The following is a 24,241-nucleotide window of genomic DNA, read 5'->3' as shown; positions in this document are numbered from 1 at the left end:
CCTGTACACGTTTCTTCACCTCTTTTCTACACTCTCCATTGCTCTGAACAGTTGACCCATGGTACTTAAAATCCTCCACCTTCTTGATCTCTTCCCCCTGTAACCTCACTCTTCCACTTGGGTCCCTCTCATTCACACACATGTACTCTGTCTTACTGTGGCTAACCTTCATTCCTCTCCTTTCCAGGACAAACCTCCACCTCTCTAGCTTCTCCTCCACCTGTTCCCTGCGCTCACTACAGATCACAATGTCATCTGCAAACATCATAGTCCATGGAGATTCCTGTCTAACTTCGTCTCTCAGCCTGTCCATCACCATAGCGAACAAGAAGGGCTGATCCTGACATCTTGAAATATTCCAAGATGACAATGTCAGGATTTATTGGGCTAAAATTGTGAGGGAGGGGTTCAGGGAGCATGAGACATCATTTTCATACGTGGATTTGCCACCGCAGAGTCCAGACCTTAAACTCATTGAGATTCTTTGAAAGAAGAATCTCAATGAGTGCTGGAGATGGCTTTACATAGTGGTCAGACCCCATCATCATAAATGCAAGATCTTGATGAAAAATATGAAAAAATATCGCATCACTGGAAGGAAATAACTCTTGTGATATTACATGAACTCATCAAAACAATATCCCAGTTAATACATGCTGTAATCAAAGCTAAATGCAGTCCAACAAAATATGAGAGGGTGTGACTTTTTTTGATGGCGACTTATTTTTTGGCCAGGCAGTGTATGCTATGAAATGATAAGATAAGATAATCCTTTATTTGTCCTACAGTAGGGACGTTTTCACAATCACAGCAGCATTCAGAGAAAATGTAAGAATAGGATAAACAGCAATAGGATAAGTAAAAACAGTAGTGGAAGAGGGGTTCAAAGATACATACATATATACATATTTATGGATATACAGTTTACAGTTTTATACCAATAAACGTTCATATCGGTAATTCAAAGGTTTTCAAAGTCATTGATGCTATATCAAGAGTTTTCATGATCAGTATCTTGATCTATTTTTAAGTATTCTTAAACTTTGTTGATTATTTGTGATCCCTGGAAGATAAATCCTAATCTTTTTCCTGGCTGTATATTCTTTCTTGTAGAACATCTATTTGTGGACGACCCACATTCTTAATATGAAGGAATAAGAACATTCATGCTCTCCAGAACAGTTCCATTTGGACACTTTATTTTTCCTTTTGTAATTTCATTAGATTCATGTTCCCTGGGGATAAAGAATAGTTTCATTAAAGGTTGCTCTATTGCTTTTGTAAATCCTTTAATTTGTTTAATTTAAATAGTTTATTCTGTAACTCAAATGATTCCACCTACAGTCATGAAATCACCATTCATTCTAATATACAGTAATTATAGAGCATTTTGATAGACTCGTAGTAAATTTCTTATTCCAGCAGAATGTTCCTGCTTGTCCCTTTAAAGCAAATATAAGACAATCTTAAAGGCTATTCGCGGTCCAACAACATCACGCTCAAAATTATAGCAGCACTGAAAAATACCAAATCTTAATTATTTTCCCTTGTAACAGCTGCTCACCTTTTTACCATCAATCAATTTTCCCCACTCACCTCCCACCTGCATTAGCAAAGGTCAGCGCAATCTCATCTCGTTTAACCTCTCATTTCTAGAGGTCGTCCTTTGTTTTCACCCCCCCCCCCCCGCCCACCGTCTTCCCTCTCCTCCATCTCCTCAGACCTTGTATGCGGTCTAGTCCTGTGGGATCAGGGTTAGTTCTGCCTCATTACCCGCTGCAGGTGATACCCCCCCTTACTGACGGTCATTACTGGTGGCATCAGTGGAAGAGATCTCTCATAAGTTGATGGAAAGGCTGCCCGTGTTTGGGGAGGCTCACCGCTCACCGCATATTGCTCTGGTCTGCAAGGGTGGATGTCGAGGAAGGTGACAACTGGGATTAGACTGAGGCTGGAGAAAGAGAGTGTGGCGCAGAAATATGAAGCTTTGTTTTTTTTGTCACTTTATGAATGCAATGAATGCCAGCAGACATTTGCATTCCAATGGCTGAAACTCGATTAGTCATTATTGTGCATGTCTGAAGTAAAAATGTAATTAAATTTGAATGGAAAATTGGGAAATAATAAAATCTCTTGAGACTGAATGTGATTATATTTGAATTTTACTTTTCATTTATTTTACAGTGTAGCTTTCCCAATCAGAATAATTGAGATGAGATTGATTGAGATTCCTTACTTGCTACAGCATGGTATTGATTTTGTCTGCTGCCTTAATTTTGTGTCAAAAAACTTTTTGTCGTTTTATTCTTATTTTACATCAGGTTTGTCTGCTCATTATCCAGTGATTATCTAGTTGACTAATATAAACCTAGCTTTACAGAAAATGTACTAACTAAGATGTTGTGTACTAACTGCATGCTTACAGGCCCCCTTGTGTCCTGTGTTTCAGGGGCCTGTATACACTGACTGTTAAACTAACACAAAAATGTACACACCTGAGTGACCATGTAATTTCCCCTTGTGGGGATCAATAAAGTATACTTATTCTTCTTCTTTATTTATGTATTTAGTTTGATAAAAATGGAGATTTTTTTTTTTGGGCAAAAAGTTTTTAGATAGGGAGTGGCACAGCTGCTCTAAAGTCACGTATGAATGATTTTTCACAATAAATGATGAAAACCTCAGTCCTATCATGTTTTACTGTTTAATCTATGGGAAATGTGCTGTTAGCCTGTATTCATTTGCAGAAATTTTTGAGTATTTCTGTTCTGTTCCCAAACAAGTACCTTAATTGAGTACCCTCTCATCTCTCTCTTCCTGTCTCACTTGAAGGTGAGCAGCCACTCAGAGACCCCTTCCCAGTCCCTGAGCCTTCAGCCCGCCCAGCAGCCTCCCCCGCCTCCCCCTCCTCCCCCACAGCCCCAGTATGGTTTGTCTGTCTCGGAGTCGCGGGACAACAAGCTCTGTTTCTCGGACTTTGAGGACCTCAGCGCCTCTTTCCGCAGTCTTTACAAGTGCGTCTTCGAGCATTCTTTCTCACAGCAAGGTGGGTGTCGACTCTTATTTTATATGTGAATTATCTCTTTGTGTGTCGCTGTGCAGCATCTTTGACATGAGTACACGCATAAGAAATTCTTGTAAACATGTATGTCAGGCTTCATGCAAATAATTAAACGTCAAGCTTAAGCTCCTAATGAATTGCAAATAATTCAACATTGCTTTCTGAATAGTGAAACTATTCCAGTATTAACCTCCACCACACTACTCCTACTTTATTGTATTTTAATAAACAAAACAATCTGTTGTTCTGCATATCTGCATTTTACGGCTCGCTCAGTCAAATGAATAAAGGCAATTAAGGGAAAGAATTCAACAGAAGGAGAAAAAAGTTTGAGAAACATCTGCAGCCGAGCAAAGCAAAGGGTTCTGCAGCTTTGATAACAGCTAATTAGATTGGTTCTAAAGTTTGCGTAGCATCTTGCTAATTGCTTCCTAAAGCTTTCAGGTCACTAGGCCAGCTCCCTCTTGGACCCCCCACCATTTCACCACCCTCCTATCACCTTCCCTCCCCAGCTTTCCTCTGTCTGTACACAGACACGTATTTGTCTGCAGTTGAGGAGATTGATGCGCTCGGCTGAGCTTCGCCACTGCCGCCTTGATTCACCCTGAGGACACGGCCCCTTTCAATTAGTGGTCAGGGGTGCAGAAGCAGAAAAGATAAAACAATGGGAATATTAGCCGGGTAAGAAAATACAAGGCACAGAGAGCAAGAAGGAAACAAAAGGAAAAGAAAATGAATTCAGTCGATCCTTGAAGGGGCCCTGAAGTGTGAGGGCTTATCGGGAAACAGTATCAGCAGTCATTGTCTTTGAGAGTCTGAGTCACAGTGAGTCAGCCAGACAGCAGGGCACATTGTCATCCTTGGTAAAATGCAGCGAGTCAAAGACCACACAACACACTGTAATTGAGTCAGGTGGTGTTGCATTCATTTTCTGGCAGAACTTCATCCTTCCATCAGCATGCAAGGTGGAGCGTGAAAACTGATTTTAGAAACCAGCTTCAGTCATAATCTATTATCCCTCATGTCAAATAAAATCCACAGTGCTACACGTGGCAGGGGGCTCATCATTTCATTTCACTCTAGAAAAACTTTATTTGTCCCTGTGAGACATCACAGCCCCCACAACACCGGTGCGCTGAATGAGGAGGAAAAACATATCCAGTGCAGGTAAATAGGTGCAAATGAATCATAAATAAATGATTTCTATCAGCGAACATTCATCAGAGATATGGCAATGAGAAAAGAATAACTGCTGTAAAAAATATCTCGACAGGATGTACTCAGATTGATTTCCTTCTAATTTTGTGTTTTAAAATCCCAACTATAGCAGATCTATGTCCGTCCACTGATCTTTGAAGAGATCATAAGACTACTGTTTAGCATGTTTCTGTCTTTTAATGATAAGCAAGACATAAAAAAGGGGCAAAAGAGACGAGACAAAATACAACAAAAAACAAAACAAAAAAAACAAAGTAAAAAAAACCCATCACCTTTAACCAAAGAATGTATGGAAAGAATTGAAGTTTCTGACTACACATAATAATCATCTTTATGCCCAACCTTAGCTGACTGTTCAAAACTGTGTGTAATTATAAATATGATTTACATTCATCTTGAGGTAAGCTCCAAAATAATGATGTACAGTATGGCAGATCAGAAGCAGGAACAGCTCGACTGTGGTCCAACTCTGCACCTGACGAACGACTTGCAAAGTATTATTGATGAGCTGAGCTGTATAAAGATTCTGCAGTTGGCAGTATGTAAGATTGGGAGTGAAGGAGATAATACTCACTTTGTAGATGTCTGTTCAGAAACCACTAACAAGATGCTTCTACTGTCCATACATCAGGAAGTGGAAACTCCAAGAAAACCTGCACGAGGAAGTTGCTTTTGTTCTTGTGTGAGAGATTTCATAATGAGGGACAGAGTGGCATCTGGACTTCAATCATTGCATTATTTGCAGCTACTTGTTGTTGTCCAATGCAAACACTGCAATTATGGTAAATTTACTTGAATTAAACCTGAAACCCAAACATAAATACAGACTGTTCATCACATGACTAACGCATATCTCCTCCATTCCCCAGTCTATTTTATTGGCAGGATTAATAAAAAGCTTTCAAATTAATTTCTATGAAACTGATTATTTTGGTCAGATTCAGATAAAATTGTCCATCCAAATTTGTCTTTTTAACATTCTGGAACATTGCAAAAGTGCATGTCAACATTTTCTTAAATTTCTCAGTCGAAAATACATCTTTGGGAAAAAAACAAACAGGCATTTTTAGAAGTGTTGGTCATCAACAATTTAAATCTGGTACATATTCACATAAAGATCCAGATCCTTCTAATTTAAATATTTAATCAAATGGAAGGGTTTTAGCTAATGACATGACGTGACTTAATTTTTCTTTGTCTAAAAATCCCTGGTAATTTCATCCAGTACATTGTAAAACTGAGAAAGTATTTATTTAGCTATTGTACCAGTTACGCATTTTAAATAAAATAAGACACAAACAGCATTAATAATACATAATCAATCTATAACTTTGTGTAACAGTCTTTTTCGGTGCTTATAGCTCTGCCGAGCATAGTGGAGGGCTTCGGTCATATCATATTACCAGTTAATGCCTTTGGATTTATAGGGACCTGAACCTTTAAATAAATCAGTCTTGGTGGTCGTGTGTCCCAAAGTCGTATTTTTCTCATTAAATAATTAACCTTTGAGAGTGAGTGATTCCTTCTCCAGCAGTGGTGACCCTGACACACGAGTATACCTCTAGTCTGTTTTTTCTCTATTATTTTTGCTTCAGTTTTTAGCTGTTTTCTTGATTGTTGTCTCTGTCTGTGATAGTTACTTTTGTTTTTTCTCCGCCTTTCGCAGGTTTGATGGGTTTGTCTGGTGATTCCACCCAGCAGAGCCGGACTGCCTGCTCCTACCAGCACTCTCCCGGCGCAGGAAGCAGCAGCAGCAGCCACCATCACCAACACAACCACGGTCAGGCGACGCACCACACCCATCACTCTCAGCAGCACCTCTCCCCTCACTCCACACACAGCCAACACCAGGGGCACGGCCAACACCAACAGCATCCTGCTCATCCCCAACACCCGTCTCTTTCTCACCAGAGTCACACCGGACAGAGCTGCCCCTCAACAGGTGAGAGCAGAGCCACCAGACTGACCCTCAAATAATCCTTAAGAAGAGTTTACAATCAACAGTGCTTGTAGTCAGGCTTGTCAATAATAGTTCAACATCATTCCACATAAATCACTTTGTTTCCTTGAGTTTAGTATGGGGAAAAAATGGTTCCCTTACTGCACCCGTGAGCCTGGGTTGATATTGTTATTCACATCGTATGAGCAGCCAAGCGAGAAAAGCGTTAATGTCAGTCTTCTGTTTTAATTGGTTAAGTAGGAGATATAAGGAACTTCTGATGGCAATAAAGGCTCCCAGTTGGGAAAAGAACTTCAGATGTGTCCACACAGCTAATTTATTTTGCTTTATAGCGTGAGGCTGTATAGTCCTCACTGTTACATCAATCTGGTTTTAACTCATTAATGAACGGCTACAAATATAAACCACAATGAAAATAACAAATTTAGAGTACGTTTCAATGGAGGAACTCCTGCAGGGCTTGACGCGTGGGTAATCAAATTCATATTCTGGAGAGTTAATGCTCCCCAGTCAGCAGCAGCTAGGTGTTTTTCCGACGCTGTGCTATACAGTGAACGCATCGTAGGGGAAGCCGTCTCCAGAATATTGTTCTGCCTCTCTGATACCAGGGTGGCTTCTGCTTTATTGGCCATATTTGTAACGTGTTAAGGCAGGGTGGAATACAATGAAATGTGTTACTGAAGTAAGAAAGAAGACAAATATTTGTATCATATACAACTCAAATAGTGTATGTGAAGATTTTTATTTAATTTTACTTTTATTTCTATCTGCAGTGTGAACACGATTACCAAATCGTCCTGTTATAAATTCTTTTAGATCAAGACTTCATTTGGGATATTTCATTGCTGCTGAGTTAATCCAGAATCTGATAATGAATGAGTTCAAATATATTTATTATTAATTCAAATGATAAGTGTAATAAGAGTATTTTCCTTCAGATATAATCTCAAAACTTTGTAGGAAGCATGAACCTGGAATTTGCTTGCGTGTTTCCAACCTCAGTCCTTTCCAGAAGTTGTGCTTTATTCATATATTCATTCCAGTTTGAATTCAGTGAACCAGCATCAGTCACCTCCCAGTATTTATAAGAAATGACCAGGAACTGCACCTGAATCCAAATACCATATCGTCCCACTCGGCACCTTTTTACTGATTCTTATGAAAGGAGCCACACAGCCTACAGTGGAGTTCACTTTTTCACAAATACAGTATTGATGATGAAAATGATTTTCCTTTATGTCAAAGCCACATTAATAAATGCATTTCTCTTTTTAATTCAGATATGTATCAACATTAATAATTAGAATTATATAAATTTCAAAACAGGACAGGATCCAGATAAACTTTTTTAAGTTGAAAAAACAAAGTTTGTCCTAGAATTTATAAAGAAATATGATACCTTGGTTTGTATTCCCCTCAACCAAACTAAGGATGAAGGAAAGCAGCCCCTCAGTCTGTAATCCATGACCTCAGAAAGGATTTTTGTGTAGTTTGTGTTGATGCTTGAAAAGCATCTCTTTTTTTCAGGACATCTAAGGCTTGAATGTTTGTGCAAAGGAGTCACACAACCCTGTGTTCAGCTGCAGAGACCAACAGGATCAGCTGTTTCAGATCATTCAACACTGTCACACTGATCAGACTGTTGATGACCCCAATCTTTGTGTTCTACATTTTATGGGATTTACTGTATAATTAAAAGTCTGCAAATATCTTTTGGAATTTAGCTGTTAGACAGAACAAATAATCTGAAAATGTGGCTTTGGGAAATTGTCATCCACATTATGAACAGTGAAATATAATCATGCTCCATGACTTAACTAACAACATTTTGTGTGTGTGTGTGTGTGTGTGTGTGCGTGTGTGCGTGCGTGCGTGAGTGCCTGCCTGCCTGCCTGTGTGTGTGCGTGCGTGCGTGCGTGTATGCATGTTCTCTTCCAGGGTTGTCATCAGACTGGTACCCTAACTTGGACTGGCTAAAGGAGAGTTGTCGTATTGCTACCAGCTACAATTGGGCGGACGTGGACCTTTCCCCATTTCAAGGTGAATGACTGTTCATTATTGATGGTATATTTATGCTGCTTATCAATGTTCCTTGGTGCTATCTTGTTTACATGCTATATGTTTTTGTCAAGTTCATTCCAAGTTTATTCCAAGGAGACCCAGAGAGAGAGAGAGAGACGGGGAGGGGGAAGGGTGGTTGGGGGAAGTGAGGCCAGGACCAGTCGAAGGATCAGTTGAGCAAAAATGTGTGAGAAGAGACAATAATTTCATCCCTTAGGTAGCATCTTATTGCTCTGTTCTCACCTCATAGTTTCAAATGTTCTGCATATCACCCTCATCCTGAATATTTCTAATAAAAACAATGCTGCACACATACACACACAAACACACACACACACACACACACACACACACACACACACACACACACACACACACACACACACACACACACACACACACACACACACACACACACACACACACCAAGAGTCATGAGATCATCAGTGTGAACAGCATCTGAAATGAACATTTAGAGAACTGACTGCTACAGCCTGTTTCATACAGTGATAATTGATAGAATGCTTGTGATGCTGATCAGTTTCTTTGATTAAACCATTATGATTCCTCTCTGCGCCTTCATATAAAGTCACCCTTGAGGCACAGCATTATAATATCCAGTGCTGTAATAGCACTGGTCTAATAAAAGTTATCCTGCAACAGAGAAGGTTGCCGCTGTGTTTCTCTGCCTTCCTCACACACACACACACACACACACACACACACACACACACACACACACACACACACACACACGCACACCCTCGCCCTCCCTCTGAATTGTATGATGTGTATAATCCAATTAGGCCCCGGCTCAGTAACAGCCTCTTATCACGGTCAGTGCACAAAGTCAGCAACATCCGCACATGATGGATGACAACGGCTGGTCTTATAACACACAGGCCCCACTGCCTCTGTCGTCCTGCAGTGCTTGACCTCCCTCACACCGCCAGAATGCCATCCTCCAGCATCTCTGGCTCACCTCCAAAGAACAGGCACCGAGCTTCCAAACATAAGCTGTACGAATTACATTTCAGAACAGGAGCATCAGTGTGGTTTTTGTAACTAAGAGGTGGAAGTGTTCGTGGGAGGGTTTGTGTCTTCTCAAGTGTGAACAGGAGAGACACCGACTGTTGTTAAAGACGTGTTACTATCATTTCAAGATTTGATCTGAGCTGCCATAAGATTGGGCTTCATTTAGAAAGACAACGCTGTGATACAAACACGAAGACACTTTCTGCTTATTACAATTTTCAATCTTAACCCTGTATTAAACCTAATTTTTGTCCTCACACATCTTCAATACTCCCAACATGAACACTGGAAACCCAAAATACACACTGTTCACACTGACACAGAATGTGTTTCCTATGACAATCCAAGTAGGTCATTTTAATTGTCATGTATAATTTTAGTTTTAGTACGATTGTACTGTCGTCATCACTGTCGTTAGGGTACTGCTGTGTTTCCCGTCCAGCTTTCCACATGTTGCATAACTTTCCGCAGAAGCAACTTCAACAGAACATTGAATAAATACTTGGTAACTGAACAAAAATTAAATACTTGGTAACCTCTACCAGGTACCAGATATTTAATCTAATGTTCCGTTGAAGTTGCGTCTGTGGATAGATGAGGTTCCACAAACGAAAAAGGCTCAGCACCAACCGTCATGTTCACCTCCTCTGTTTTCCAGGTCTGAAGGAGAGCATGCGACAAGCGGAGCTCAACAACTGGTCGCTGGACGCTGCCCAGATGGCTGATCTGTGCTCTTCCATTAACCAATTCTTCACAGCCACAGGGGTGATCCCCCCTCAAGGCACGGCCCACCCACAAGCTCAGGTTCAGCACACGGCAGCACCAGGAGTGGCGCAGCATCCAGCTCAGCCACACGGGGCGATGCACCCCAAGGCCAGCCAGCACAATCAGCATGGGCAACACGGCCAACACAACCAACACATCACCACGGGTCAGTGAATACAGCCAGACTGCACTCGTGTTTTACTGCAGGTGACTACACAAGAATTTAGTGAAGAAGTAACACAAATGTAATAAAACACATCCCCCTTAAATTTAAAAGTGGAACACCTCACTAAAACCAGAATATTTCCAAATAGTCAGGTTGTTGCTCTCCAGCTCCCTGCTGTTGAATTATAGCCTCTCTCCCCACTGCGCCGTTATTATCAACCATTATGGATTTACAAAGGTAATGTGGATGTTGTCAGCTTCATGGCAGCTGGAGATATGAAGAAGAGGCTTTATTTCACCAGTGGGAAATCCAGAGAGAGACAGTACATTCTGTAGGATTCCTCCAGCTTAGCATAAGGTAGTAAAGCTATCTGTGAACGTTATGGCTGTGAAGACACCAATGTATGTACCAACTAATCTGACAGTAAGTCACTGCCTTTTGAATTTTCTCCCACAGGGAACATGTACATGGACTCCAGACAGAGCATTTCCTCTTTGATGGGCCCACCAGGATACCCCCACATACCTCCCATGAGCAGCACGGCCCCCGCCATGACAGGTTACTCTTTCACCTTCAGAAAATACGTTGTATAGAAATTGATTTTAAATTTGTGCATGTAGATTTATAGCCATGTGTGCTTGAGAGTATCATGAGTCTACCTGTTTTTCCAGTATCTCGTATTTATATATCCGTATTTAATAGTAATTACATTAACCAAGAAAAGCAAGAACTATTTCTTAAGGTTGGATTGTGTCACTGTAGGTTTGACCTGCGTTTGAGAACAAACTATGATTTTCAATATGTGAATGACATAGATCAGCTCAGAGGGTGGAATAAAAGGAGTTACATTTTGTTAAAAAATACACAACTAAATTTTAAAAATATTTCAACTTCCAAACAGCTGTCAGTAAATCAAATGCACTGACCAATTATGAGCAATAGTAGTAATAATATTCATAATGTAATAGGTATATCCAACTTTTCATTCAGCCCACATGAAATGATGGGATGACTTTTCTTCTGTTTATGTACCCATGTATTCATGAGCGGTTAGCCCTCACCCTCGTTTTGCATTTCTACAAGGTCAGGTGGATTTGTTGTCAAAGCTATTTGTGATCTACTCACACAAAAACAAAAGAAAAATTGCAGCCAAAATTGCTATTACTAACAATGAATATGTTTATTGTTCATGTCCAGAATGCTTTATTTGGGTTTTTCCTTACACGTTAGTGAGACACAAAAGTGGTAACCATGCAGACAATGATGTGGTGCTCCATGGGGGAGGGTTTTGGTTGGATATCTGCTTATCTGGAACGAATGTCTGTCAGTCAACACCAAACCAAAACATTCACACACGTGTCTCCCAGCTGGAGCTGGGAGACACCTGGCCGGTAGGTGTGCATTCATGGGTTCAGAGGAGCGGTGTAGGAGGAAGGAGATATAATTTTTTACATTCGCACGCTTATCAATATCAACATACTTGTGCTCGTCTCTGCAGCTATTTCCACTCCAGCTTCAATGTAATTGATTAAGTATCACAGTTTCTCCACTGCATCAAAGCGTTTTTGTTTCCTGCTGCTGGAGAACTGTTCACCACAGCTTTCAGTCTGGTAAATGATGCTGCTGTATTAAGGGCAGCTCAGAATATGCTTGTGAAGATAAAGATTCTCACTGCATGCAAAATGCACCACAATATAATTACCCAACACTCTTATTATATAGCTGAAACATCTATGTAAAACAGACTTCTTCAGAGTTTTTTAAAGATACTGAAGCAAGTGGCAACTCATCAATTTACCATCGTCCACCAGTTTTGTTGATAATACTTTAAATGGTGGAGTTGAACATTCATTCTCATGCTTCTTCATCCCACTCAAGAGTATCTATCAGTGACGGTGAGTTTAAAGTTAGTCAAAAGTTCCACTCTCTGTCCGTGTTCAGGCCACCTCAGCCAGCTGAGCCAGCAGCAGCATCAACTCAGGCTGCCTCTGGGACACTTCCAGGTGAGACGGATGCTCACGGCAGATGACATCCAGGATGACTTTGACTGGGACTCCATCGTCTAAACTGAACCGTTGGAACGGTGAGAGACATGTGATGACTGGTGAGATGAGGAACTGGTCGACCCACTCGCCTGTGTGAAAAGACAGACGACAATCCAACAGAAAATAAAGCGAAGTCCATTTTCTGATCTTGCAAGCCTTTTTTTAATATAAGGTGGATGATTCTAAAGACAATCATTGAAAAAAAACAATCCTTTCACAGGATTAGATCAAGCCAAGATGTGAACATACATTGTCCAAAGCAAAAGGACGTCTGAAGCTCTCTGAACTCTCTCAAACTTTGTCCCCTTCAGTGCCAACAGGGTTACAAGTCGCCAAATGTTGTCAAATTGTCTGTGAATTGTTTGAATCTTTCGTGTCCAGCCTCTGCAAAGATTGAGAACTTGTTTGAAATGCATAGAAACCGTCTTCACCAACCTCACTGCAGAAAACCATTCGAAGCTTCTCTCGCACACATTCAGCAGGTCCAGTCATTTCATCAGTAATATTTTTTTCCACTGGAATACAGCACATCTCTGGCAGTGGATCCAAACAACTGCTGTCAGGAGAGGAAACAATCACCTTAGCACCCGATGAGTAGAGCACCACCTGCTGGTCAAATTGAGCAACACATAGCTTGCTTTGCCTAAAACAATTTCTATGCACCACCATTTCTTTTTTGTTTTAAGTCTTTGTTCTGTCACATTGCACAATTTATTTTACCATTTTAATTGTGTGGAACAGTGCATAGTGCCATGTTCTCAGGGTGTTACATCCAATAAATATGTCAGACCACAAAGCCATTTAGGTGTTAGTGTGTGAGGTTAATGTGTGTTGTTCGGTGCTGTCAGTGTTTACTTCCTGTTGGCAAACAACGAGCCTCCTCTTCAAAAAGTTTATCTTCATTTGTCAGTTTATAAGCTAATTGATTTAAATACTGTGGAATATGTTTTTCAGCAGCTCAAAAAACAGCAACTAATTAAAATGAAGATGAGACACTGGCTAGACTTGGACTCTTTCGGCAGTTTTGAAATCTTGTTTTTTCAAGGTATTTTCGTTTTGGGGGAGTTACGACCAGGCGTTGAAAGTTACTTTATGACACCTTATTTGGGAGACGCGAAGCATTTTTTTGAACAATGACAAACAGAATTTAATCTAATGAATGAGAAAAGTAAAGCAGTGAACATTTTATTTCTTTGTTTAAAAGAATAATAGATCAGCAAGGGAGCAAAGACTAAACACATTTTTGAAATGCTTGACTTTTTTACCGTGTTGTTTAATTTGTCTGTCTGTAACAATTGTATAGTCTTCTCTAATTTTCTTTTCATGCAGTTCCATACGAAAAAATAGACGTTAAAGTTCGTACATTTCTTTAAATTAAGTGGGTACACAGCGAAATAAAGAGAAATAAAGTGGTCTTTGCTTTGGAAGTGATCTCAGTGATTGTTGGTCAATACAAGGTTTCATTGTGAAAGAAAAAGAAAAATACTCCTAAACTCATCCTATTATCACCATTAAATGCTGTATTACAGTGACCAGCATATATATCCTGTATGTGTGTGTGTTGTTGTCTCTGTAAATAACAGAATGTCTCTCCTGTTTGACCATGAAAAACACAGACTGATAAAAAAAAAAAAAAAAAGAAAGAAAGCAGCAAATGGATAAAATGTATTTTGTTATTTGCCCTTCAGGAGACAGGAGTATGTATATACCTCCAATATATTGTAAATAGTAAGAAAAAATGACATTGGAGTTATTGTTTGTCATAAAAATCTGTGTATGATGGTTGAAGAGTTAAAATCTGTTTCAGTGTTTATTAAATTGTCATTGACCATTTTTACTGCGCTAACCTTGCATCTGCTGTTGTTATTTCATTGCATGTTGAATTAGCGGCCTCACAAAAAAAAAACTTTGTGGGACAAGTTCCTGCGCTTATAGCTGAGTCTAAATGTGGTTAAAAATTTCCAATCACATAAAATGACAGAATAACACAATTTTGCTTCTTGAAAGAAGTTTTTCAGCCCTGCTTGGTTTGCAGCTTTTGACCCTTGTATCTTGTTGCCCAACAGGTGTCAGCCTCGGGCCGGGCAGCGGTTTGTTTGCCCTTCCATGCACGTAAACTCAGCAGACCACCCATGCCTGCTGGTGCGAAAGTCACATAATGTTCCAACTGTATTTTCAGATCCTTCTCATTGGGTAACTTGTTGCAGAGAGCAGCTCTCTTCTGCTGCTGTGTCAGTCACTGATTTTCATCTCATGCCTTTATTTACCCTGTTGGACGTGAGGATTTGACAGACAGACGCTTTGTGGGTGCTTGTGTTTGGTCCAAGGCTGTTAAAGCTTGTGATAGATGGCGTGAACCGAAGCTGTGATCTGTTACAGACACTTTGCTGGCTCCTAACGGTGTCATTAAGGATTATTTGAGACAGCTCTAAGCTCTGTTTACATCTCACCCCATTCATTCAGGGAGCATTTCTTAAACGCAGACTGGTAATTGTACGGGCTGCTACTACACTGCATGCTCATGAATCGTCTGTCTTGTCTTGATAGAAAAGCTATCGGTTTGTTTATCAGTATTTCCATGTGTGTGTGTGTGTTTGATAAACAGTTTGTAATAAGAAGTTGGCTGCTCTATCATATGGGGCTGGATCACGAGGGCCCAAACCACCTTACTGCCCCAATCCAGGCATCCTCCTCCTTTCAACCCAACCTGCCCCTTGTTCCTCAACCCGCCCACCACCACCAGCACCAGCAACCCCTCCTCCACTCTCAGCTCAGTCGCTCACACTCTCCCGTCTCTCTCCTGCTGTGTGTCAGTCTGTCTTTCCCTCCACTTCCTCAAAGTGGCCAGAGCTCCTCTCCTCTGTACATCCTCCACTCTTTTGCTGCTCCAGCTGTGTGACAGCATCAGCCCCGGCTTGCCACCATTCCTCACTTTTCCAAAACTTCTGCCAAAGGTTTTACTTTTCTTTCAGACCTCTTGTTTTTTTGTTTTTGTGTGTGTGGTTTTTTTTGGGTCCCTAACCCTTCTTGTTTGGAGCGTCTGGTCGGTGCGTGTCTGGCGGCGGTGCGTGCGAGGGCTCTGGTGTTGTGCTCTTTGCCCCGAGGGAGACCCTGAAGGTTACGACTGAAGGAAAGACGTTTTCACCGAAATGAATGTTCAGCTGCTCCTCCTGCTGGCCCTGGTTGGGCCTTTCTGCCCCTTCTCACAAGCAAGTAAGTTCATTCTCAGATATTACTGTCCTGCTGTTAGCACACTGTGTCCCCTCTCTCCCTCTGCCTCCATGTGCCCACACCACACCACTCTTTGTCTGCTTTTAATCCATGTGGTATGAATAATCACACTCCGGAGGCTGCTTTTACAATTTAGACATAACTTAAATTTAACACATTTCCATTAACTAATTAAATTCTCACATTCCGATACTTTAAAGACTTTATTTATGTCTCTAGTTTCAAATATTCACAGAAAAATCGCTCAGATGTCAGCTTGAGAATCAGCTTAACAAAGAAGGGGCTTTTTCGAATGGATGGTCCCATTTTCACCCTCCTCCTCCTCCTCAGTGCCGGACAGAAGGAAAAGTTTGATTAACAGGCATGAGAAATAAATGTGATGTAATAGCCAGAGCTCTGCTGCCTCGTGTCTGTAAATTCTTGGCTCTGGCCAAGAGAAGAAAGGAATATCCTTTGGACGGCTCCCAAAACAGTGCTCATACCCAGAGAGGGATGGGGTGGGGTGGGGGTGTAGGACGGCTTCAGACTGAAATTTACACCGTACACATATAACTGAAAACTTATCCACTGTCTCCTCTCATTTTACTCCTGATTCTCTCATTTCAAACCCGCTGCCACCACTTTCCTCCGTCGCTCTGGTTTTCCCTTTTGCATCTCTTGGCCTCTCCCTTCATGTGTGGGTGTTTTCCCTTTCTCCGTTTCTTTCTGTTTCTTTCCTTAGCCTTGACCAGCAGTGTGTGCCCAGAGGAAGCAGGCAGGCAGGCACTGGGGGGGTGGGGGTGTGTGGCCGAGGCCTGAGGGCGCTGCAGAGCAGGGCAGGTTTTTGCGTGTGGGTATTAATAGAGAGAAGCTCTATATTTAAGAAGGTCATATGGATGAGAGGGGAGCAAACGACGGGAGGAGAGAGAACACCCGCTACGTGATGAGCTTTATGAGGTACACCCCACCCTTTTAAACCTCATGTCGTTAGACCACGCGGTGTGCCGCCCCATTTGCCTGTTTTTGGTGGGGGTATCAAGCTTTACCACTCAAATCTCCTCCCGCTTCTCTGCCATCTTTAAACAGTCCTCCACCTTTCTCCAACTCTCTGGCCCCCTTTTTTTTTTTTACCCCCATTCCAACTTGATGAGTCTGAACCCGGAGGTTGTTGCTGACACGAGTTGTGTGTGTGTGTGTGTGTGTGTGTGTGTGTGTGTTTGGCTGGGTCTATTTTTAAGCAACCTTTTACCAGTCAGAGGTGGCATGTGTGCCTCATTTCCATGGAGTTTCCACTGATGAATCCCTTAAACGTTCAGGATGAGTCTTCACTCAGCCTCGGTTTTCAAAAGCTAATTCCATTTCTATACTTCACAGTCTTTTAACTCCTTGAGTCAGCATACTTAACTGGCATGTCCGCCGCCCCAACCCCACCCTGCTGCCACCACCCCTAACGGTCTCCCTCTTAATGAGTTTTGTCAGCCTCTCTGGGCCCATAACATCCCCGTCACATGTGGCTGCTGAAGGGAAAGGTCAATGCCCTTCAACTTAGTCCGTTGATGGAAAAGATTCAAATGTTGCGTTGGTACTACAAATTTCAAATATTTGCAGATAAAAGAACAAAATATTCCTTTCTTTCAAATGAGAATCATTTTCACTAGAAACACGGTAAGTAAAGCTTTGAAAAAAGGAGTGTTTATGTAACAGAATCTGACGCAACATGTTAGATGGGTGTGAGTGTGTGTCTCCTCAAATGTCTCATACCTCTAGCACTTACATGTACTTCAGGGTGAGACATGGTGCAAGAGAAAGTTAAAAAAAAAAAAAAAAGACAAGTAGAGCTGCTGAATCAGGAACACTTACTTACACAAGCGAAAGGGTGTTCATGGCGTGGGAGTTGAATTTAAAGGTTAAAAGATAAAGAAGTTTATTAAGAGAGCAGCTCGGTGAAATGGTACGTGCGGAGCCGGGGTTTTATGTAGGCGCTTAAGATTTATTTGAAAGGAAATGGAGGGATTTCAGTGATGTCACAACATCATCTGTTTACGTTGTTCGTTTTGGAGTGGTTGCGTTTCGTGTCATCCCTGCTGGGATTCATTACGTTAGAGGAATTCAATCAGAACTGAGATAAAGACCTCTTGAGCTGGGTCTGGACCAGTTTCCACCCCTGGCAATACAGTCCAGATGTCGTGCCGTGTTTCCTCCTGTCTAACGCACCAAGCAGAGGAAAGAATGAGTCCCTGTTCGAGCTCGGATGCCCATTGTGTTGTGTTTGCGATAAGACGGGCTCCACTCTAGCCTGTCCGTTGCCCCCCTCCCCCCTTTCCTTCTCGTATCTTCGAGGCCGTCTCCAACTGGTTGAGCGGGGGAGTTTTTGCAGCGTGTGACATCCCATCATAGTGCAGTAACGATGAGCAGGGCATCTATCTCTCAAATTTCTCTCCTCCAACATTAAAAAAACATTCCTGAGCTCCAAAGGTGGATCCTCTCACACTCCCTCATACCATCTGCCCGGACACTTTCCTCCCACTCAGGAGGGTGAATTAGTCCCTCTCCCCCTCACGCAAACACAGGCCTCAGTGACAGCTGATTGGGATCATAACGGATGGAAGCTGGTACTCCCCTCGTCACGCCCCTCCCTTTGCTCCTTCAGCCTCTGTGGCAACTATTTATGCCAACTTTTGCTGTATTCCTTTACTTCTCTTACTTTGAGGCTCTTCTTTCCCCACACATGCCGTTTACGTTCCACCTCTGAAAAATTATTTCAGTTAATTTCTGTCATCAATTTTTACAGTGTCATCACTTCTTTTTTTTGCTTGTCTCATCTCTTTTTGCATCTCGGTTGTCCAAAATCTTTCAATCTGTCTTTTTTTACATAATGGATGAGAAGAGTGAATGGGTAATGTTTTTAACCCTTTAATGTCCGCTCATAACAGTCATTCACACATACAGCATGAACCCACTGGCGCTTGTTGAAGCAGGGTGATTTAAGACTGTTCCACGCCAGAGAGTATGTGTGGTCAAAGTTATGTAATCGTGGGCAAAATGACCTTGGTGTACCACTTAAAATTTGGAATAATAAGGACAGCACCACAGTTACGTAAGGATATCTCGGGCTGTAATTGAAGGAATGAAAAACTGGAACTGATTCAAGCTCTACCGTGTATTTATTGGCTGATGACAGGCAGCTTGGGGTCCTTGAGTTTTTAATGTGTCTAGCCATGACAAACATCCGTGTTGACCCAGAATCAGTCCTCGTAGAAAATTCTTACCAAACTTCAAGGGTCCTGTTCTGAATTCAAACTCCTCTTCCAACCCCCTGAGATTAACTGAGACACATGCCGACCACTTTACAGAGAGAAACCGAACCAGGGATGCCAAACTTATTCACATTGAAATCAAACAGGAACACCCCAGCCCCCCCATCTTCTCTTTTTCTCTTCTACCCTCCCTTTTTTTTTTTTATATCACCACTTCTCTTCAGGAATTCTGCCTTATCACTGGTATCAGCAGCTACAAACCTTTAGGGAGTAGCACAGCCGCGGCGAGTAAAACGGATGAGGATGCAGACCGCAACAGCTTCACTGTGATACTCACTGATGCAGCTGTATTTGAAGCAGGGAGGAAATACTACTGAGAGCTAATTGGAGGAGCTGTACACATAATGAAACAATTGTCATAGGAGGTTAAGGGGCAATTACACAGAGCATTCAGCCTTACTCTGTGAAGCCGGCTACTTTGTCCTCGCTCACAGACATTCCAAACAAACAGTCTGAGTCGCATGTGAAACCTCCCTTCAGAGCTCTGCCACAGTGGGAACAAATGTTTTGTTATATTTATCCCGCCTGTTGCTAATGACCACGCCAGCCAATACAGGACTAGGAATAACTGCACCGGTTGTTAGACACGACCGGAGTGTTATTTTTACCCGAAAGTATTCTCTATTATTCCATGTATTTAGAACAATTGTAGAAGAGGAAGATGGAGGGAGCATGATGTCAGACACCGAGTTTAGAAAACTCTTATTTCTGGAGAAACAGAAAGGGGACTTTTTCCTTACAGGAGAGGTTATTTCAGGCCAACGTCTTGTCAGTGGAAAGTTAACTGCAGAATGTAATTTTAGTGCCACACTGAAATCTCCCTCCTTAATTTTCGAAGTGGTGCTGTCCAGCAAAGCTTTTGGTAAAGGGCTGCGAGTCAGCGATTAAATGTGGGGAGATGTAGCTATGGTTATTTGGGAAATGATATGTTTGTATCCACAACGCCTAATAGTCCAGACCTTGATGAAAGACAAAAGGGTAAATACATGTATTTATGTGGTTGCTAAGTACAAAATGGGAGTCTCCAAATAAAATGCAGACTGTCGTGTGAGCTCTGACAAAGTTTGATTTTTAATTGTTCATTATAGAAAATGTTAAAAATTAATCCAGATGATTATAATAAGGAGAAAAACAAAATTTATGAACACACAAAAAACACATGGCTATCATTTCCTTAGGAGCTTAAACCTTAAGATTTAGAAAATCCACTTGTGTCTTTATTCACGTGATAAGGCGTTGTCTCTTCACCCCTCCACTCTACTCCACTCCACTCCCGACCCACCCACCCACCCTTCCGTGGCAGAGCATTTTAACAACCCTACCCTTGCTTTCCTTACACAGCAGCTCCCTCCACAGGAAATGAGGCATAGGATGTGACACGACAGCAGGCTAACACAAAGCCTTGTAACAGGATGGAGGTGGAGGGGGTTGAACCTATGATGAAGTTATGGGGTGTGGTGGTAGTGCTGCTATGGTAGCTGTCCTGATGGGAGAAAAAGGAAGGTGCATGTCTTCCTACTGAGTCATGCAGGGATGTAAACCTTTACGTTCTTGCTTTTCTTCCGTTTTTGTGCTAAACATAAGAGATAAACATTCATTTAAATTTGCTCATCAATCTAAATATTCAAGTTATCATTAAGCGATGTATAATTAACAAATGTGATTTTATTGTTCTCACAAGTCCCTTTTCAGCTCAACGTTCGTCTTAGACACATGTTTTTCCTTTAACATATTAAGAATGTATGGTATTTGATTCTTTAGGGCAGATGTCTGTTTTGGCCATTATGTATAACATAAAGCCTACAACAGAAACAATGTACAACAGCAAAGGATATATTCCTTTACTCATACCTGAACACTTGTGTGACCTCTCCTTGCTTTCCCAGGCCCCACAGCACTCCCTACCGCCCTAGATGAGGTCATCACCGAAATCGCAGCAGACATCAGCCACCCACCTATGACGGAGGCTCCGAAGGAGGACTTCACTGTAGTTACTGATCCTCCTGCCACGGACCCGACAGCAGTAGCTCACGACGATGTCGCCACAGCAGTTGTAACAGAGGTGGCGGCGTCTCCCGTCACGGATAGTCCTGAGGAGCCCATCACCGAGACAGAGGCTCCGGCCGTCTTGACCTCAGCACCAGAACTCGTCGTCACTGATCTGCCCGTCGAGGAGACCGAAGCCTCAAGTGAAGCAGCAGAGTTAGACGTCCTACCTGCAGCAACGGCAGCCTCCGAGCTGGGTGACAATGTGGTCATTGAAGACGAGACAGTGGGTGAGGAAATGTTTATCTTGGATTTGACGTTAGAGGTGGAGGTCATTTACATGGAGTCCTAAAAGCTCCTCTAGTTATTCTCTTCCTTTCTCTGTCCTTGTGATCCTTTCTTTCTCAGAGGTTATCGATTGATGGCAACTGAAAATGGAAAGGACAAAAAAACTTCAATTGAAAATTGGTCACATGAAAATGTCTTCTTGGCTTTGTCTCCCACAGAGGGTCTGAGCTCAGGCCAGGTAGTCGGCATTGTGATTGGTGCTCTGGTGGCGGTGGTCATCGTCATTGCTGTGGTAATTGCCGTGGTGAGGAGGATGGGCAAATACTCGTAAGTCGCTCATCAGTGATGATGATATGTCAGTGATGTAATGCTTCCGTTCGACCATGAGATCCACAGCGGTCCCATCCGAGGGACAGTATTCCCACGAACCACACCCTCCCCTCTGAGAACACAGTCACCATCTGTATGTCTGTTCATGAGGAATGTTTCTTGTGTCACAGGTCGGCCAAGAACAAAAAACCTGAAAAGAAAGGCAGCGTGATGGCTTCTGTAAATTTCACTATTTTATTCTTTTAGCTAATATTTGTTCTGCCGTCACATCCCAACTGGTGTAAAACTTCCCAGAAGCCTCTTACAAAGGTTGACACTTGTTGCTGCTTTTGCTGACACACTGTCCCATGGCCCTGAGAAGAAAATTGTGCATTCATGGAGACAAATGGCTCCATTTGACTTAAAATGGGCTTGTTTAATGACTCAGTGTCTGTGTACGCGGCCCGTGACCATTATGCAGACAGGTTTTATATCAACATCTGATTTAATTCCTGAAAACAGAAGACGTGTGTTTATCGAAAGCGGGGCAGCAACACAAAGTTGTCAACTTCTGTTGGTTTTTCTAATTAGCAGTCCTTCTGTGGTTAATTTTATTTTTTACTTTTTCTATCATATTTTCATAAGATGTGACATAACTTCTCTTTAAAATGGAAAAATGTAGTCCTAAAACTAATCCCCTTAACCTCCAGATAACTTCTCTCCCTTTTAAATTTCTTGCTAAACGTACTGTTTTTTTTCCTCAACCCTTAATATTTTAATTAAAATGTTTTTTTTTTCCACCATCAATGCCCATGTGCCCTCATTGCACAGAAATTTATTCAACACCAGGAAACAACATTCTTGTTTAATTAAAACTCAGATAGGACCTACTGCGGAAGCATTAATCATCTGCTTTCAACCAGTCACTGATACTTTCTCTCTTTTTCTTCCCAAAGCCCTTAAGGAAAAAGACAACCAAGCAGCAAGAGCACCCAAAGTTCTGGAAATTCTGAACTACTGAGCTGTGACATCATTTCTGATCATTAAAACAAGCACAAAATCAGAACTAAACTCACATAATCAGGATTATGGACTGTTGCCAAAAAAGCTGGGGAGACAGTCTTCTGTGTGTTTATGTATGTACCATATGTATGTGAGACAAGAGGTGCACATGAGCTAACATCCTCCCTGGCGACTTTTCTGACCCCCCACCTCTCACAACCCCAGGAGCTGCTGTCCTTCCCTACTTTGTCAGACGGATCAAACCAAGATGACAGCAGCAATCTCATAAAGTATTTGATACCTGTTCAAATGCATTTTGTTAAAAACAAAGTTTTAAAAAGGTGAGCGAGAAAGACACCCATGTGTGAAATCTCTTCTGAGAGGGACTGATTTAAATTAGTGTGCTTAGTTTGAGAGAGCTTTAAAATGGAAAATACTGACAAAATTAAACATATAAGGAAGCAAATGAGATTGTTACAAATTCCACACGATGTATATACAATGCAAGGGGACTACATAGTACACGGCTAATTAATTTTGCATGTGTTGCAGTTGCGTAGGCTAGCATTTGATATAATAGAAGACACAGTATACAGGCAGCCTTCTGGAGGCTGTTATTTTCCGTTCATTATAGCACCCCTCAGCACCAGTGGAGACCTTTTCTCACGTCGCTTGATGTGTTGGCCAACTGTATGAAGCACTGTGTGCAGAAGTTGTTTCAACATGACACTCGAGCTCTGAGAGCTAGCATGGGGCTAATAGAAAAGAAAAAGGGCACCTCATATGAAAGAGTCACGTGACATACTGCCCACTTTAACACTGACGTATAAAAACCTAATACATATCTGTGAAATTTAGCAGAAGGGATTGTGCCACTGCCTCTAGTATTCTCTTGGTATTTGGGAGGATTTTAACTTTGAAGTGCATTATTGATATGAATTGACTGTATACTTTATTTAACTGCCACCCATTCCAGAAAGAACAGATTTGATGACTTCTGGCTTGTTCCTTATAAAGGCGTTCACACAGCCAGCATTTATTAGAAATAGTGATAGCGCTACTTTACTCATAGCACTTGAGTTATAGACTGATACAACAGCCATGCACTCTTTCAGCTAATCCCAGATTGCATGCACAGGATGAAGTTTTATAGTTGCACTTTTTTTTAGTGCAGTTAGAGTAAGGCAGCAGTGCCTTGTATTGATGTATTTTTTTTTTTTAAAATCAGATGCGTGCTAAATGGGTGTACAAATAATGAAGTCTCAGCTTAGCTCCGCTTGCTTAACAAACTCATTTTATATGTGCACTGAATGAGTGTTGTAATTGTTAACGAATAAGCTTTAGACACTGCAAATGTTTGCAAAGACATATGTTTGTTTCCTCCCTTCTGCTTTGACACATCATCTTATCAGTTCCAGGTCTTTAATTTGTGTCATGGGACTTGTTTGAACCCTTTTAATTTAATTGCTGTGTTATTGTTCATACTGTTTCAATAAAAAAGAAAAAAAAACCCTCCAAAGAATATTCCTCTGATTTGTTATCTAGAAGCTTTTAGTCCTTTGTATGTGGAAATCATGAATAACTTTAAACTACCCATTGTCCTTAGGCATTTCCTATCTATTAGATTATGTAATTACAATGCCTAAAAGTCACCACATTCTTGAGCAGCACTGTATTCAGCCTTGAGTCTGGCCAAAATACCTAAAACAATTAAATTCTCATGACACATACGCTCTCATTTCCAAATACAATCCACACAGGATTAATCGGACTCCATGCTGGCAGCATCCACTCCTCTGTGATTGGCCCATTCAACAA

The 24,241-nt window shown here is 41.6% G+C and overlaps 2 protein-coding genes across 7 annotated transcripts in view; both read left to right on the top strand.

The window, feature by feature from the left end:
* The window catches only part of LOC137611207 (forkhead box protein J3-like), a 66,898-nt gene extending 52,750 nt beyond the window's left edge, over positions 1 to 14,148 (top strand). For all 6 annotated transcript variants that reach the window (XM_068339287.1, XM_068339315.1, XM_068339296.1 and 3 more), the window contains 6 exons: positions 2,833 to 3,046; positions 5,946 to 6,221; positions 8,178 to 8,279; positions 9,994 to 10,266; positions 10,723 to 10,824; positions 12,208 to 14,148. In XM_068339287.1, the coding sequence (XP_068195388.1) occupies positions 2,833 to 3,046; positions 5,946 to 6,221; positions 8,178 to 8,279; positions 9,994 to 10,266; positions 10,723 to 10,824; positions 12,208 to 12,332 (1,092 nt within the window). In that variant the 3' untranslated portion in view covers positions 12,333 to 14,148. The remainder of the gene's footprint in view (positions 1 to 2,832; positions 3,047 to 5,945; positions 6,222 to 8,177; positions 8,280 to 9,993; positions 10,267 to 10,722; positions 10,825 to 12,207) is intronic.
* A 938-nt stretch (positions 14,149 to 15,086) lies between these two features.
* pdpn (podoplanin) lies at positions 15,087 to 23,936 on the top strand. The gene is made up of 4 exons (XM_068342584.1): positions 15,087 to 15,524; positions 20,725 to 21,114; positions 21,331 to 21,439; positions 22,378 to 23,936. Exons 1-4 carry the CDS (start codon positions 15,461 to 15,463, stop codon positions 22,382 to 22,384), a joined length of 570 nt encoding a protein of 189 aa, XP_068198685.1. The 5' UTR covers positions 15,087 to 15,460; the 3' UTR covers positions 22,385 to 23,936.
* The last annotated feature ends 305 nt before the right edge of the window (positions 23,937 to 24,241 follow it).

The sequence above is a fragment of the Antennarius striatus genome, chromosome 2 (assembly GCF_040054535.1).
Source record: "Antennarius striatus isolate MH-2024 chromosome 2, ASM4005453v1, whole genome shotgun sequence".
NCBI classification, from domain to species: domain Eukaryota; kingdom Metazoa; phylum Chordata; class Actinopteri; order Lophiiformes; family Antennariidae; genus Antennarius; species Antennarius striatus.
Note: the sequence above shows the minus strand (reverse complement) of the source record. Positions and strands in the feature narration are given on the sequence as shown.